This window comes from Ictidomys tridecemlineatus, chromosome 2 (genome assembly GCF_052094955.1).
Source record: "Ictidomys tridecemlineatus isolate mIctTri1 chromosome 2, mIctTri1.hap1, whole genome shotgun sequence".
Taxonomy (NCBI): Eukaryota; Metazoa; Chordata; class Mammalia; order Rodentia; family Sciuridae; genus Ictidomys; species Ictidomys tridecemlineatus.
Window position 1 is genome coordinate 11,268,237 of NC_135478.1, and position 17,702 is coordinate 11,285,938.

At 39.6% G+C, this 17,702-nt stretch overlaps 2 protein-coding genes across 2 annotated transcripts; both read left to right on the forward strand.

Annotated features, from left to right (window-relative positions):
* Positions 1-1,644: 1,644 nt before the first annotated feature.
* LOC101970776 (olfactory receptor 7A17) lies at positions 1,645-2,601 on the forward strand. Its single transcript, XM_005336320.3, has one exon. It carries the CDS (start codon positions 1,645-1,647, stop codon positions 2,599-2,601), a length of 957 nt encoding a protein of 318 aa, XP_005336377.3.
* A 9,025-nt stretch (positions 2,602-11,626) lies between these two features.
* Positions 11,627-15,481, forward strand: LOC101971064 (olfactory receptor 7A10). Its single transcript, XM_005336321.2, has 2 exons — positions 11,627-12,539; positions 15,405-15,481. Exons 1-2 carry the CDS (start codon positions 11,627-11,629, stop codon positions 15,479-15,481), a joined length of 990 nt encoding a protein of 329 aa, XP_005336378.2.
* Positions 15,482-17,702: the final 2,221 nt, after the last annotated feature.

Genomic DNA, 17,702 nt, shown 5'->3' on the forward strand with positions numbered 1-17,702 from the left:
TATGCCCCTGGCCATTCTGCTTTTACATTTGAGACATTTCCAATAAGTTGCCTGTGCTGGCCTCAGACTCGCAATCCTCATGATTCCTGAGTAGCTGGCATCATGGTTATGGGCCGCCAAGACAGGCTCATTCATCACCCTCCAACACCATTTCTCATCATTCACCCATTGTTCACTCTGCTCACCACACTGGTTTCCTTGTTAGCCTTGAATAACTAAAACAAGCATCTTCCTTGGGGACTTTGCCTTGGCTGTTCCTCCTTCCAAGTACACACAGTCCAAGATGTCTCCTGGCTCCCATCTTGTCTTCCTTGAGTTCCCTGATCAAATGTCACTTTGTCTCCTAGTCTTCCCTGAACACCCCATCCACTCTCTCCTATTTATTTATTTATTTATTGTACATGCAATATAGTTGAATGCATAGGATCTTGCCTATCTCCAAATGCTCATGTGTTAAAGATTTTCTGAGGTGGTGATACCTTTAAGAAGTGGGGCTTAGTTTGATACTTTAGGTTGATTGGGGTGTGGCCTCCTCCTTGCTTTCTTTTGCTTCCTGGTCATAGAGGAGTGCACTTCTTCCACACAGGCTTCCCTCCACGATGTTCTGCCTCACCACAGGCCCAAAGCTGCTGGGTCAGCTGGAAATTTCAAAACTGAGAGCCAGAATAAAACTTGATTTTCTCAAGTATTTGTTACAGTGATGGGAAGGTGATCAATGCAGTTTTCCTTCTCCTTCACATGGTGTATGGATTTTGGTTTTCTTCACACATTGTGCCTCATTATATTTCTATTTCTCAAATGCATAGAAGAACTTCTCACCAAAAATAATTGAGACTGGAAAATATCATGCTACATGAAATCATCCAGACTCAGAAAGTCAAAGGAGAATGTTCTCTCATATGCAGAAGCAAGACCAAAGTAAGGGGGACGAGAGGGCAGTCCCATGAAAACAGAAGAGAGATCAGTGGAGCAGAGAAGGGGGTAGAGCAGGAGGCAGGAGGGATGGGAAAAGGGAGAAATGGTGGAATGAGATTGACCAAATTTTGCCACATACATGTATGAGTACACCACAGTGAATTACACCTTTGTGTATATCTATAAAATACTAGTTTAAAAACTATAAATAAATTGAAGGAAGACCAACAGAACAAAGAAAAGGAAACAAGGAGGGAGAAGGGGAGGAAATGGGGAAGTAGTGGGTGTTGAATTGGGGAAATTTTATTTCATGCATGTATGATTAGGTCAGAATTAACCACAATATTATGTATAACTATAATGCACTTATTTAATAAAAACATTACACATTTTTTGAATACATGATCTTTGAGTAGATGCTGAACATGAGGCAGAAATTTCTAATCAGAGATAACACAATACTATGAAGGGGACAAGATATGTACACCAATGTAGAAGTTAATTGCTTTATTGTAGAAGATTGTGGATGATTCATAGGCCAATGGTAGCGTGCTTGCCTAACAGTGACTTTGATACCCAGCATGTGCATGCACATGCACACGCGCTCACAAGCGCACACACACATAAGCACACACAGATAAAACAGGCAGCATTGTGATGGGTGAGTAATGCATTCTTGTGTCCTGTTCTTGTTCTCTCTCCTTTTTTTTTTGTAGTCCTATCAAACACATGGAACCAGAAAATGGTACACAAATTTCAGAATTCCTTCTTCTGGGATTTTCAGAGCAAGCAGAAATACAGCTTCTTATTTTTGGGCTGTTCCTCTCCATGTACCTGATCACTGTGCTGGGGAACCTGCTCATCATCCTGGCCATCATCTCAGACTCCCACCTGCACACGCCCATGTACTTCTTCCTCTCCAACCTGTCCTTTGTGGACATCTGCTTCACCTCCACCACCATCCCCAAGATGCTGGTGAACATCCAGACACAGGGCAAGGCCATTACCTATGCAGGCTGCATCACCCAGATGTACTTCTTATTGCTTTTTTCAGGATTGGACATCTTTCTGCTGACTGTGATGGCCTATGACAGATATGTGGCCATCTGTCACCCCCTGCACTACATGATCGTCATGAACCACCACCTCTGCAGACTGTTGGTTCTGGCATGCTGGATCATGAGTTTCCTGAATTCCTTGTTGCATAGCTTCATGGTATTGAGACTGTCCTTCTGCACAGACTTGGAAATCCCCCACTTTTTTTGTGAACTTAACCAGGTGGTCCACCATGCCTGCTCTGACACCTTTCTTAATGACATGGTGATATATATCACAGCTGTGTTTCTGGCTCTTGGCCCCCTCATCGGCATCCTTTACTCTTACTCTAAGATAGTGTCCTCCATCCGTGCAATCTCATCAGCTCAGGGGAAGTACAAAGCCTTCTCCACCTGTGCGTCTCACCTCTCTGTGGTCTCCTTATTTTATTGCACGCTGCTGGGAGTATATCTTAGTTCTGCTGTGACCCAAAACTCACACTCCACTGCAACAGCCTCTTTGATGTACACTGTAGTCACTCCCATGCTGAACCCCTTCATCTACAGTCTGAGGAACAAGGACATTAAGAGTGCTCTGAGAAGGCTCCTTGGGAGGACACCCGGAAGAGAACCAATTCATCCACCTCAGTAGACTTGCCTGTGCTTGCAAGGCTCAAAGTTATTGAGTCAGAAACCATAATTCTTTGATCAGATTGTAGAATGAAAACTTGCTCCTTTTATTTACCATGGTTTCCATTTCTTTGACATCAGCCTTCCTACACAATGAACAGAACTAGCTTGACTAGGCTTTCTGTTGTTTCTAGTCTCTAATGAAATGTCTGCCTTTGTCATTTCCCACTTTCCCAAACCCATTCCCACCTTTGTGTCAGAAGTATTTGGAAATTCCCACTCATACCATGGGACAACATGGACTTCTTAAGAATAATTTGCTCTTCAATAACAAATATTTTCTTGTTTTGCTAACATAATAGTCATGAGTTTTACTGTTCCTGAGGAAAAGACTACACATGGAAGCCAAGGCAATTAAAATTGTAATATACAAAATTCTGAAATAGGTTTTCCCTATGTGCTTCTATGATTTCTTCTTTTCACCTTTCCTTTCCTTCTCCTTCCTTCCTTCCTCCCTCTCTCCCTCCCTCACTCACTCTCTCTCTTCATTTCTTTTTTTCTTAAGCTGGGGATGGAACCTAGGTCCTTGTGCAGGCTTGCTCTACTGCTCAGTTGCACCCCAGATCCCATTATTATTTTCTACACCATGACGTTAACCGCTCCTCCTGGTAATGTAGATTTTAACACTCTGGTTTATTTTGTAACTTATCATGGCATTTTATTCTCTCATATGATCATGTTCTCTTATTCAATTCAGTGCACACTGAGTATCAAAGTTATTACCAAAAATTGATTATCGAGTGTGTGTCTCTAAGGGGAGTCTAACTGGAAAGATGAATTTGAATAAAGGTTTGACCTTAAATATGACCAACCAAACTTTTTTTTTTTAAGAGAGAGAGGAGAGAGACAGAGAGAAAGAGAGATAGAGAGAGAACCTTTTTTATATATGGACACAACACAATGCCTTTATTTATTTATTTATTTTTAATGTGGTGCCGAGAATTGAACCCAGGTCCCACCCATGCTAGTCGAGCGCCCAACCACTGAGCCACAATCCCAGCCCAAACCAAACTTTTAAAACAGGTAAATGTACTGCTAAGGAAAATATTTCCTTTCCATATTCTGTTTCTAATCACTGAAGTGTGGAAGGTGATTGTCACCATGTGAGAGGGTTTATTCATTGGGCTCCAGGAATTGTTGATGGACTTTATGTCAAAATGTCATTGAAATCTTCCTGTTGCTGCTTGGATATGTCTAGCACTGCCTGTAAACATGACTCTATTGCTCCAAATATATAGTCTCTCCATCTTCTACAGTTTATCATAATCGCCACAGGGGCTGTGAATGACCTTTATGATCATTGGATGAAGCACAGGAGAGCCTGAACTCCAGCCCAGCCATATGATTCAGAGTCAACCGTATTCCTACTCAAAGGTGCATGTCCTCCCTCATCTCCTGGTCAGCTGGAACCTCACTGGAGTCACTTTTTGATATATTTGTGTGAAATTAACTTGAACAACAGAGTAACTATGAATGCTATTATCAATTGTCATTAAAAAATGTCAAAATTGGAAGTAACAGATTATTGTAATTTCACACAGTTCTTTTTCTCTTTGATTGTTGTATCATTAGCTATTGGTGTGTATAAAGCCAATCTAAAATCAAATGGTTGAATGTAGTATTGTTATCAAGTGGAAGTGGTTTCATGAGTCTGTACTCAGCTGTGAGCATCTGCAATATGTTTCCAAGGCTCACTTGTGGTGTGGAGGGCAGAGACAGTACAGTTCAGTGTGGAAATCACTTATGGTCAGTTTAAATCAAGATTGACCTTCTAGTTTACAAGAATGACTTACCTTAATATGAGGCCACTGTTTCTATATCTATATGTGACCCTTTGCTTTCCTCCCAGGTAAAAAAGACAGTTCCACCCTTGTTAAGTGTGACCAGCCTTATGTGCCCTGTATTGTACCCTGAGACACACACCACTTGATTTTTCCTTTTAATTAATTTATTAGATAATAATAACACTCAGCAACCCACAGAGATTTAAAGTTCACAATTTGTTCAATTACAAGAACCCCACAGCAATGAAAGTCATGCACCACAGGATTCCATTTGTGTGCAATTCAAGAAAGTGCTCAGTACGGTTTAACAGCTTTATATATAATTGTTTAAAATTGGCATCCTTAGAGCATGAGGAAAAGACTAACAGTTAACTAAGATGAATGGGGGGAGAGAAAGGGAGAGAGAAGGGAAAGCATATGGAAATGGTAGGAGACCTTCAGTGATACACAAAATTATAAGAGGTTATGAGGGGCAAGGGGGAGGGGGAAAAAGGGGAGTGAATTGAACAACAGCAGAGGAGGTAGAGAGGGAAGATGGGGGGGGGAGGGGGGATAGTAGGGGATAGGAAAGGTAGCAGAATACAACAGTCACTAATATGCCATTAGTGACTGTTGTATTCTGTGAGTATGTAACAGAAGTGAGTCTGCAATATGTATTTGGGGAGTTCAAAACCCAATTGAGTCAAATGTATGAAAGATGATATATCATGAGCTCTGTAATGTTTTGAACAATCAATAAAAAAATGGAAAAAAAAGAAAAAAAAATCAATGAAAAAAAAATAAAATTGGCATCCTTGATCCATGCTATGAATGGAACTGGAGGTCACTGTATGAAGGGCAATAAGCCAGGGACAGAAAAACAAGTACTGCAGGATCTCACTCACATGTAGACTCTGTGAAAGTTGTTCTCATAGGAGCACAGAGTAGAATGCTGGTTAAAAGAGGCTGGGCTGGGTAAGGGGGCAGGAGGGACTGAAGGAGGTTGGCCCAAGGGACCAAGTTATAGTCAGGAAGGAGACAGGAGTTCTGATGGTTTGTTGCAAAGTAGGGTCATAATAAGGTCCTGCGTGTTTAAAAAATAAATGGAAGCAAATATCTTTTTTAAAATTAGTCCATTATAACTATACTTAATATTGGGGTTCATTTTGACATAATCATACAAGCATAGAATACAATTTGCTCCAATCCAGTACTTCCCCTTTCCCTGCCCCTTCCCTTTTACCCTTTCCTTTCTTTCTACCAGTCTTGAGTGTTTTCACCACACAGAAATGATAAATATTTTTTTTTTAAATATTTTTAGTTGTAGATGGACACAATATCTTTATTTAATTAATTTATTTTTATGTGCTCCTGAGGATTGAACATAGTGCTTCACATGTGCTAGGCAACTGCTTCACCATTGAGCCACATCACCAGCCCCAAAGAAAGAGAAACCTTGTGGAGGTAAATGTGCTTACTGTGATCTGGACATTCCCTGATGTATGCAACTGTGGTAACATCACATGGTACCCTAGTAATATGTGACTCTTACATGACTCCATTAAAAATTTAATATCAATAAATTTAACCCCAACTAGTGCTCTTTTTTCTGAAGGTAATCTGGGGGAAATAAGCATAAATTCAAACCAATGTTGTGAGGAATAAATTAAAGGTGTGGGAATACCTTGTTGAGTCCACAGAAAGTGGTCACAGGTACAGGGTGTGGATAAGATCATGTGTGTCTATGGATTTGTAATATGTTTTTCTTAAATGTTGACTTGTCCAACCACATAGATCTACATGTACATACAAAATCACATTTGATTCTGTCTTTATTATTGAAACTTCAGAGAAAAATTATGAAAAGAGCCAACTTTGAATGAGCATGAAATGAGAAGAGAGCTCGGTTCATGGTGCCTGAAGAGACCTTCTCATCTCTTCAATCTCATACTCACATCCTAAGGTAAGAGCCATTACTTGGTCCCTCACTATAAACGTGTGTTTTCATTACCAGCATGAAATTCCTTGTACTATGGGTAAAGTGTGATGAGTCCAGGATGTTACATCATATGGTTTCAATTTCAAGCAAACACAGCTCACTCCTCTGTTAAAGAGGGAAACAGAAAACTTCTGGAGACACCAGAGACTGTGTCCCCAATGTGAGTCAGTGTTTTGAGGACACAAGATAAGTACCCAGGGCAGGTTTCTTACTTTTAGACTCACAGAAGGGATATAGTGGTGGTGGGTTGGGAATTTGGGAAGGTGAGGCTCATAGATTGGTGGTAATAAGGGGAGGATTCACCTGACTCCACTCTGATCTCTGAGGAATCTATGTGAACTTTTCTTCTCCTGTCTTGACCCAAGTCTTGCAGGGAAATCAGGTGCTTAGAGGTTGGAGTATAAAGAAGGACATGTGCCTAATGAGCAGATAGGGAAAGCTGTAGGCTGTGATTGCTCCTGCTCTCCTGAGTGCATGCCCTTGGGACTTACTTCATCTTTCAGGATCTTTAAATCTGACTTGAGGACCAAAGCTGGACCCATTCCTGTTCTCTTGTCTGCGGTCATAGTCTAACTCTGTGCCTTTAGCATCCAGAGAAGAACTGATGCATGTTCATGAAGACCCTCCAATCAGAGATGCCGCCCAGGTGAGTCTGAGGACCCATTGACACTGCAGGAGAGGACTGAAGATAGTGAAGGCAGGAGCTTTTCACCTGAGGTTCCCTGAGAGCCCAACTAGCCTGGCCTGCAGCCCAGAGATAGTGGTGTCTGTTGCTAGCTTAATTAGTTTATTAATGGATTTATAAGATACTAAGGGAAGAAGTGATCCAGAAATCAGCAACACGGGGTCATTGTTGACCATCAACTTACGGTAACAGAAGCTCATTAAGAGAGGGATGGGAGGTATGAAGTGGTTCAAATCAAAGTAAAATTTAAGTCTGAGGATCTTCGAGATGAAGGAGAATGGAAAAATTCAGTATTAACTATGGAGGGATATGTACTGGAGGGAGCTCATTAAATATATATATATATATATGCATATTTCAGCATGTTTTAATATATTCATGAGAAAGATCCACATTTAAGACTTTCTTGTAAGTAAATTCCTGCAAAAGAAACTCTTGACACAGCTGTATCACAATGTCTTCTTCCACTCTGGGTATCCACAAGAAAAATGAATTTACTTCCTTAATGAAAATAGGTATGATAAAGAGTTTAAATTTGAAATTATTTCATAGCCTGTAAATATGAAAATAAAGAAATGGCCCTCACCTTCTCTTTTTCAAATTCTTAAGACCCTTTGCTTGGGCTGGGGCTGGGGCTCAGTGGCAGAGCATTTCCTCGCATGTGTGAGGCACTGGGTTCAATCCTCAGCACCTCATGAAAAAATAAATAAAAATAAAGGCATGCTGTCTGTCTACAAGTATAAAAAAATAAAATAAAAAAGACCCTTTGCTTGGGTTTGTAGAGTATTTATTCCCATTCTTTAAAAAAATTTAAAAAATTCTTTCAATGGGTTTTCCACTGATTTTCCCTTGGTTCATTTACATAAGCAGAGCACCTATGTGGAGATGTATCTGTGGGGAGTGTCTGAAAGTCTACAGATTTTAATGTCTTCCAATAGATGAGTGTTTGTTATTGGGTTCCTACCAGGACTTTTCAGTCTGATATTTCTTCACTTGTGAATCCTCATTTTAAAAAAATGCTAGTGAAAGCTGTTCTGCACTTCCTGTGCTAATATGTCACCTTTTCAACATAATTCCAACTTATTTTCACATCTCTGTTATGTCTTTGTGCCTTGTGATTTTCCACAGCTAGATGCAGTTGTATATCTAAAAGCCACCTTTGTTTTCTTAATCTATGTCTTTAATGTTTTTATTATTATATTATATCATATTAATACAATATATTATCATGTTATATTATAATATAACTATATTGTATTATATTATAATTATATTACGTTAATATTATGTTAATATCATATTATATATTATATAATATTTATTATATTATATTATGTTATCCCCTTTGGCCAACAGTGGGAAGGTATCCTCTTCATCATTTCACTAGAGATTATCTTTACCCTACACAACTACATCTGAGTTTATTTATCTTTAGAAAAGATGCAATCATAACTTTGTATTCTACTTCCTGAAATCTTAATTCCATGTCTCTAGCCATTTATTTTTACATTTTATTTCTTGTAGCCTGATTTGACCATAATACATTGTATCCATGTACCAAACATCATAATGTGTCCTCAAAACCTATATAATTATTTTGTCTAACAAAAAAACATAAAAAATTTAAAATCCCAAACCCAAGAGCAAGCATCAATGAATCAAAGGCATGATAAATGTTTAAGGAGATTGAAATGCGAATTACCCTTATTTGCTCATTACACATCATATACATATATTGAATTATTACATATATACTTAATGAAAGGGCAAGATAATTCTGTGTGAATTTTAAAACAGGGAGAAAGAGGTTTGTCTTATCTGCTATGTAACTAGAAAAAAATCAATAGGTCAGGTGAAAGGAGCAGAAACTGATGAGACAGATCTGCTAGTTCATATTAAAACTTCTGTCCTTTATGCAGTTATTTTGAATATCTCCTTTTGTGAAATGTTAATTTTTTTTTAATCTTGGGTCATTTTTCCCTTGAAGTGAACAACTGTTCAGGTGCCTTGACATCAGGAAGCGTAACAGTGGGCAGGAGGAGGGGAGGGAGAAGAAAGGCAATAGGAACTGAAGTGGAGCAATTTATATTCCATGAATGTGGGATTATGTGAAGTGACCCCAACACTATGCATCACTGCAATATAATAATAAAACATTAAAAATGTAGATTAAGAAAACAATGTCACCACTTTTGTCTTTTAGAAAACATACTTTTATTGTTTATGGTTTGTGCTGGGCACCCAGCAAGGGTCACTGGGTTTGGAGCACTGCCAGGACCAAGGCAGCCTTTTCCTCCTGGAGAAGGGACACCTGGGCTTGCAAGGTCCTGTTCCCCTGGGTCCACGTCAGCTCGCTCTCTGCCCTCACCTCTTCATGTTCCTTCCACCCCTTTGCCTTCTCTCTCCTTTTCTCTCACTCCCTATCCTTCTCTCTTTCTCTTCCTCCCTCTGTTGACTGCACAGCTTTTCATGCTCCTTTTTAAACACAGGGAAGAGGAGCAGCATTCTTAAGTGAGTCTGCTCATTTGTTCATGGAAAGTGTGTTGAGTGGGCTCCGCAGGTGCCCTGTCCACATTCTGTAGGGAACTGATCATCTCAGCTGTGTTGTCGACACTCACAGCCTTGTCAGGGTGTCTGGGACTGAGAGCCATGGCAGAAATAAGACCAGAGCCCAGGTTGTGTTGTGTGTTTCTGTGTGTGTGTGTGTGTGTGTGTGTGTGTGTGTGCGTTTATGTGCCTCATGGTGTGTTCAGAGAAGGGGTATCTGAGGTTATATATTGCAGGGTGACTCTTAGCAGCTAGAGGTCAGAATTAACCCTCAGGTGATAGCAAGGAGGGCATCCTCTGCAGTTCACAGAATGTCTTTGCAGATATTTTAAGAGGTACAAGGTGTGGATGAAGGACTCCCTGTATCTGTAGCTGCAGAGACCAATGAGGCCAGCTCATTCCTCAACATTCTCTGACAACGTTCTCATCACTCTCCCTCTGCTTTTTCTTTTCACCTACAACATTCTTTAAGCCTTGATTTTCTGAAACAAATAAATTTCTGGGGACCTTGCTCTGGCTATTCCCCCAGTGAAGGTCACACTGCTGAGGATAACTTGTTTCCTGCCCTCTTTTCCTGCATTGCTATGAAAGTACAGTAACGCTCTACTTCTTCTTTTTCTTCATAGTTCCCACCACCATGTGTCATATTATGTGATTTAAAAAATTTTTGCTTAGTACTTTCCCTCTCATTGGATTATGAGGACTATTGTACCTTATACGTATTACTGATAAATTACCTGGAATATAGTTGATATTCAGTAATGAGTTATTGCTTTATTTTTATTAACATAATTATAGAACTTTATAGGAATAACTTTATGTTTGTGTATGTGTATAAATTGTGTAATAATCGCATAGGGTAATTAGTTTAATTACCTGAAACATTTATCATTTCTCTGTGGTGAAACACTCAGAACTATTATAAAATATGTAATATATTATGGTTAATTATAATTACCCGACTGTTCAATACAACACCAGAAGTTATTCCTTTTCTTGGCTTGTAACTTTGTTCCCCTTCAGAAGCTCCTCTCCATTCCCTTTTCCCCACAATTTTGCTCTGCAACTTCTTGTGACATCATGCTCTGCTAAGCTTCTATGAGAGCAGCTTTTGAAGAATCTGCAGATGGATGATGGCATGCAGCTTTAGTGTTCCTGTACCTGGTTTATTTCACTTCACCAAATATCCCCCAGATTCCCCTATGTTGTCCCCAATGACAGGGTTCAATCTTCTGTTAATAACTGAATATTATTCCACTCTGTATCTGTACCCCACCCAAATGGCCAATAGCCATATGAAAAATGCTTGATATTGCCAATTATCAGGGAAATGGTAACCAAGATTGCAGTAGAATATCACCTCACTCCAGTTAGAAGGGCTATGATCAAAAAGACCAAAGATATCAAGGGTCAGCAAGAATGTGGAGAAAAAGGGAATCCTTTCCCAGATTTGGTAGGTATGTAAACAAATGAAAACATTATAGAAAGCAATACAGAGATTCCACAAAAATTAAAATAGAGTTATCACATGATGCAGCAATCCTAGTACTGGGTGTGTAGCCAAAGAAATAAAATGGGTATTTTGAAGATATCTGCCCTTCCATGTTTACTGATGCACAATTCACAATAGCCAGGTACAGAAAAAATCAAAGTGTTCATCAGGAGTGTTTCATTTATAGTTCTCAAATGCAATGAAAACTTTATTTTAGAATTACAAAAAGCATGACTTCTTAGGGAAATCTTGAGAGTGAAACAAGAATTCATCATCAGAGATGGTACAGAGTTCCTTAGAGCACAAAACCCCTCATTTTCTATAGAAGGTGATTTATTTTCTTTTCCTTGGTTCTTCTTTTTCCTTTTGTATATAAGGGTGGAACCTAGGTCCTTGCACATAGTATTAATTATGTATTGTTTTACTTGAATGATGTAAGTAATATCTGTCTATGGGAAAATTAGTCATGCTCTTTTTCTCATTTCTGGTAGTCACATTCATATGGAACCAGGGAATGATACTCAACTTTTAGAATTCCTTCTTTTGGGACTTGCAGAGGACCCAGAACTGCAGCTCCTCATCTTTGGCGTTTTCCTGTGCATGTACCTGGTCACTGTGCTGGGGAACCTGCTCATCATCCTGGCCACCATCTCAGACTCCCGCCTGCACACGCCCATGTACTTTTTTCTCTCCAACCTGTCCTTTGTGGACATCTGCTTCACCTCCACCACCATCCCCAAGATGCTGGTGAACATTCAGACACAGAACAAGGCCATTACCTATGCAGGCTGCATTACTCAGATTCACTTTTTTGTATTCTTTGCAGGATTGGACATTTTTCTGTTAACTGTGATGGCCTATGACCGGTTTGTGGCCATTTGTCACCCCTTGCATTACATGGTCATCATGAACTACAGAATATGTGGATTGCTAGTTCTGGTGTCCTGGGTTGTTAGTGTCTCATATGCATTGTTGCAGAGCTTAATGATATTGCGGCTATCCTTCTGCACAGACTTGGAAATCCCACATTTTTTCTGTGAACTTAACCAGGTGGTTCAGCGTGCCTGCTCTGACACCTTTCTTAATGAGGTGGCGATATATTTTGCTGCTGTCTTTCTGGGAGGTGGCCCTCTCACTGGAATCCTTTACTCTTACTGCAAGATAGTGTCCTCCATCTGTGCAATCTCATCAGCTCAGGGCAAGTACAAAGCCTTCTCCACCTGTGCATCTCACCTCTCTGTGGTCTCCTTATTTTATGGCACAACCCTAGGTGTGTACCTTAGTTCTGCTGTGACCCAAAACTCACACTCCACTGCAACAGCCTCAGTGATGTACACTGTGGTCACCCCCATGCTGAACCCCTTCATCTACAGTCTGAGGAACAAGGACATCAAGAGCGCTCTGAGAAGACTCTGTGACACAGGAAGATAAAAGCATCAATTCTTCAGAGACTGAACAAGTGCCCCTGATTGTAGGGCTCTGAGACTCTGAGTCAGAATATGGGATTCTTTTTTAGAAGGAAGCATAACTTGGTCCTTCTATGTTAATGCAGAGTTCCGTTTCTTTGATTTTGTGTTCTGTGTACAATTCCACTCATCATTCACTTTGTTATATTTTCTGATCTCTGTGACATCCAATGCCTTTCATTTGTCATTTTCTAACTTTCCAAAATCATACCCATCTTTTGATGAGAAATACTTGAAAATGCTTATTGATACCACAAGATATATTTTTAGAAATAATTCATTCTCAAATGATATATGCCATGCTAAATAATTTTTTATGTTGGTAAAATAGTCATAGTTTGTATTCTCATGTGAAAGAACTGTACATAACAACTAAGGTTATTTTTATAATTTTATTGAGGATGAAAATCTGAGGAAAAATACTTATTTGGTACCATGGATTGGACCTATTGATGCTTGACAACTGAGCCACATCCTCATCCTTTCTGTTTCTTGTTTGAGACAGGGTCTTGCTTAGAACCTCACTAATTTGCTGAGGCTGGCTTTGAACTTTGCAATGCTCCTACCTCAGCCTCCTGAATTCCTGGTGTTACAAATGTGCACCACGATGCTCAGGTGAGAATAAGTTTTCAATTGTGTGTTTTCATGATTTTCTTCCTATATTACTTCCATAACATCCATTTTTGATGAGGTAGCCTTTAACAAACCAAGGTGTTAGCTGGTGATTAGGGTTTATTCCCATCTTTGGATCCTGTTATTATTTCAACATTGTGTCCACACTGCCTGAAATAGGATGGGCAAAACAGGTCTCCAGAGGTATCAACTACAACATTTTTCCAGGCATGTATTTTTATGTGCTAGATAACATTTTTGAAAAGATAGCAACATGTAAAATGGTGAATAGATTGATGGTTCTAAGGATCCAGGTACTGGGCAGGAGGGAGGTGAATGGGACTCTAACAGGGCAAAACTTGGGATCCTTGACTGATGGGAACTGTTCTGTATTTTATTTTGATGAAAATAATTAATTGTAAACATTGAGGAGGTTCAGCCTGATATATGCACATGCGCCCACAGTGTGCACTCATCAAATTCAGCCTCCCTTTCTCCACCCTCTCCAACCCCTCCCTGACCTCTAGTAATCTCTATTCTGCATTCAGGTTACCTCTTTTATCTTCTTCATTTGTGAGAGAACATGAAGTACTTTTCTTTTGGAATCTGTCTTATTCACTTAGCACAATGTGCCCTGGTACCATCCATGTTTCTCCAAAGGACAGGATTTCATCCTCACATAAGGATAAAGGGTGTTCCATGTTGTATATATGCCACGTTTTTTCCCTTCACTCCTCTGGTCACAGACACTTAGATTGACTCCGTATCTGAGCCTGTGTGAATGATGTTGTAAGACATGGGCAGGGGGCTTCTCCTTGCTCTCTGATTTCATTTCCATATTATCAGTGCTAATATGCTGCCTGTGATATTTTGCTCAGTGTTACCATGGTGGAAACTGACTAAAGGGCCTTTGGATCTCTCGCTGTCTTTCCTTACTACAGCATGTTAATCCACAATTTTCTCCAAAGGAAAAAGGTCCATTAAGAATTATAAATATAAAAAAGTGAAAGTTAGCAGGGCAAGTGTTTGTAAAGAGTTTAAATGTTGATGTGTTTCCCTTTCCTCTTGAACTCATAATTGCTGTTCTCTTTCTCCCATGTAACTGTAAGCTGTCCTTGCTCTCATGGTTATAATTACCATGCTTAAAATTACCCTGTGTACATTCTTCTAAGAGAGCAGGAAAATGAAGAGAAGACTGTCTTATTGGTAATGTGCTGTGGTATTATGTCAATCCATACATAAAATCTACAGAAGATTGTGGAGAAGGAGAAGTTTGCTTTCAAGATAATTGTAAAATGTTGGATATTGAAATAAACATATTTGAAACAATAAGAAATGTTGGTATTTGACATTTCATTGTTTTCGCTCTCTACTGCGTAGACACTAGGAGACAATCCTGAAGAACCTTTGATTTTCACTGTGGTTTTTTTTTATTAAGAGAACATCTTCTACTGACTCCCTTCCTCACAAGTATTGGAACCCCACACTGTTCTGTGATCTGCCAGAGTCCCGAGTTCTCCTATTCAGGCAACCTCATCAATAACATAGCAGTGTACTTAGCTTCTATCATTCTAGAATTTTGATAGTCAGGAACCAGTTCAAAAGCTCTTCTGCATGTGGGTCTAAACTATGAGTAACATGTTTGCATCATGCACTTTCTTTGCGAGTAAGAATTATGTTACTATAACACAACACCTGAGATAATAGATAGATAAAAAGAGAACATTTATTTTGGCTCACAGTTTTCAAGATTCCAATCTGTAATGGATTGTCCCCATGGCTTGACCCTGTTGCAATGAAACTATGAAGAGGGGTGGCAAAAATGTGGGAGAGGGAAGGGGCTGACGTCATGCCCTGGAAGTGGAAAAGATAGAGGAATAGATTGGAGTCCTATAATCCCTTTCATTCCCAAATGAACTTACACCTTATGCTTAGCATTTCCTCTACCTCCCAATAGCACCAATCTGGGGACCAAGCTTTAACACAGGGCCTTTGGGTGACACTTAAGATTGAGACTGTAGCACTGGCCTTGAGGTCTTCCTCAGTTCTGCAGGCACTTTGTTGTCTAGATGACCTTGGTGTGGCCTTGGTGTCACCCACATGTTGAGCCTCTTTGTCTACAGTCTGAGGAGCAGGGAATTGGAGGGGTCAGGTGGATGGTGCCCCAGTGAAGGCCATGGCAGGACTCTCCTTGGCAGCAGTGGGCACTACATCAAGGGCCGAGAGCCTGGCCTCCTGCATCCAGCCCTTTGACGACTTCAGCTTTCACAGGTTTTAAAGCCACTCCTCCCTGGGGTCTCCCTACAGGAGCTCCCTGTCCTCAGGACTGTTCCTGAGGTTCCACATTGGATCAGCCTTTTAACATTCACCAGGAAATCTCAGTTGTGTGAATATAACAGGGCACTTTCCCAGTTATCTACAATAAGGGATTGTCTTTAAATTTAAGAAACCAAACATTATACCTTTAACACCTAACCTCACAAGTGATGCCTTGTTGCCCTGGAAACTCACTTGCAGATCTGTGTTCTGAGGTGATGCAAATGAGACCAACTCTGAAGATTTCCTGCCTTTTTGTTGGATCCTCTTTTCTTCCCATCATCCTCATGTTAGTGAAGTTTTCCACTCACTCACACTATAAATTCCTAGAAATTCTGAACCCTATCTCATCTGTGCCTCCAACCGTGATGTCTAGTACAATTCCTGGTAAGGAGTTTCTCCTCTGTGAATTTTAGTTGAATAGAATAAAAATAAGGAGATGATTTAAGATAAAGAAGAGAGAGTCTGAGCCACAAAACTACACATGGGCAGGTTTACTAAAAGGCTTTGAGGCAGAAAAAAAATCCATATTCATGGACGTAGAACTTGATAATAAAAAAATAGAGGGCATGAAATTAGCTTCCAAAGACATGCCTGCACTTCCCAATGTTCCTGGGGCAGTCTTCACAGTAGTCAAATGTGTTATATTCATAACTGAGTACTCTTCAGCCTTCAGGAAGGATGAAATCCTGTCATTTTCAAGAGACTAAAGGGGAACGGCCCTTGTGACCCTTGAAAGAAGTCAAACAGAAGCAAACACTGCATGTGCTCCTATGTGGAGGCCAAAGGAGCCTCAATCTACATACAGAATAGTGGCCCTGGAGGCAGGAGGAGGAGGGGAGGCTGGATAACAGGTACAGGAGCACAGGTGAATAGGAAGACCCAGTCCTGGTGTTGCACCGTGAGTGGGGGTGGGTGGTGGCTGCAGTGTCCAGATCTTGTCATGAGTTTTAGGAAGATCTGAAGTGAGGAGCACAGACCTGGAATCATAAGGTAATGATGTGGGGAGAGAAAGTTCCCTTAAGATATTTTGTTCAGCACCCATTGTGTGCATGGGCTAAAAATATCATGTTCACCCTATGGATATGTACAATCACTTGTCCATAAATATTAAATTAAGATTTTAAAACTCCACTCAGAGTTTGCTACTTTGTTGGACCATCGGATGCACACTGTCTCTGGAGGTTCCTGGTCACTCCTTCACCAGGTAGCAAGACCTTATGGTCACCAGGCAACGAGCTTGAGGTCACCTAGGGCAGGCCATGGTCCCAGACCTCATGTTAGGATGGCTCTAGAGAAGCTTTACTAAAGTATTAGTTAAGCTCAGAGGAAACAATACCTTCTGATACAGACTCCTGCTTCTGGGATTCTCCCCAACGAAGAATCGCTCTGTCTCTGGGTGTTGCAGATTTAGGACTAGAGCAAACACCAAGGTAAGGTATTCAAATTCCCCTTGATGATTTTAATGTGATTTTCTCTGTGTACTCATGAAATTGAGCACATTTTCATGTTCCTAAGTCATTTATATCTATTCTTTTAGGTAACTGACTCAGGCACATTGACTATTTTTTTCTTCCATTTCAAAAATTGTAATTGTTTTGAAATAATTTGTATATGTCTATTTTGACTTTGGGGATTTCATTTAATTTCAATTTAATTTATTCTAGGGTGAATCTTATTGCTAATATTTGAGGTTTGTTATAGGATAAATATAGGTAGTAAATGATTACAATAATGAGGCAAATATCCACAGTATAAAAAAATTCCCCTAGTTTTTAAAAAAATTCTTAAAAATTATTTAAATGTATTTCTAAAAAAATTGTTCCAATTCATTATACAAGACATTAGACTGCATTTTGACACATTATACATAAATGCATTATGACTTCTGATTCATCGGGTTTACATGATGTAAAGTAGTAACATAGGTCATATAGTTATGTATGCATATAGGGTAATAATGTCTGATTTATTCTATTATCTCATCATTTTTGAATTGCATAATTTAAAATATTTTATTCAATAATTATTTTCTGAATTGTACAAATAGCGGATGGCATATTAATTCAATTCATGTATACAGTGTATAATGATCGTATCAGGATAGTCAACAATTCTATTTTCTTAAACAGTTTCATAAAGAGGTATAATTAACATGCAATGATTGCATGTAAGTATGGGTA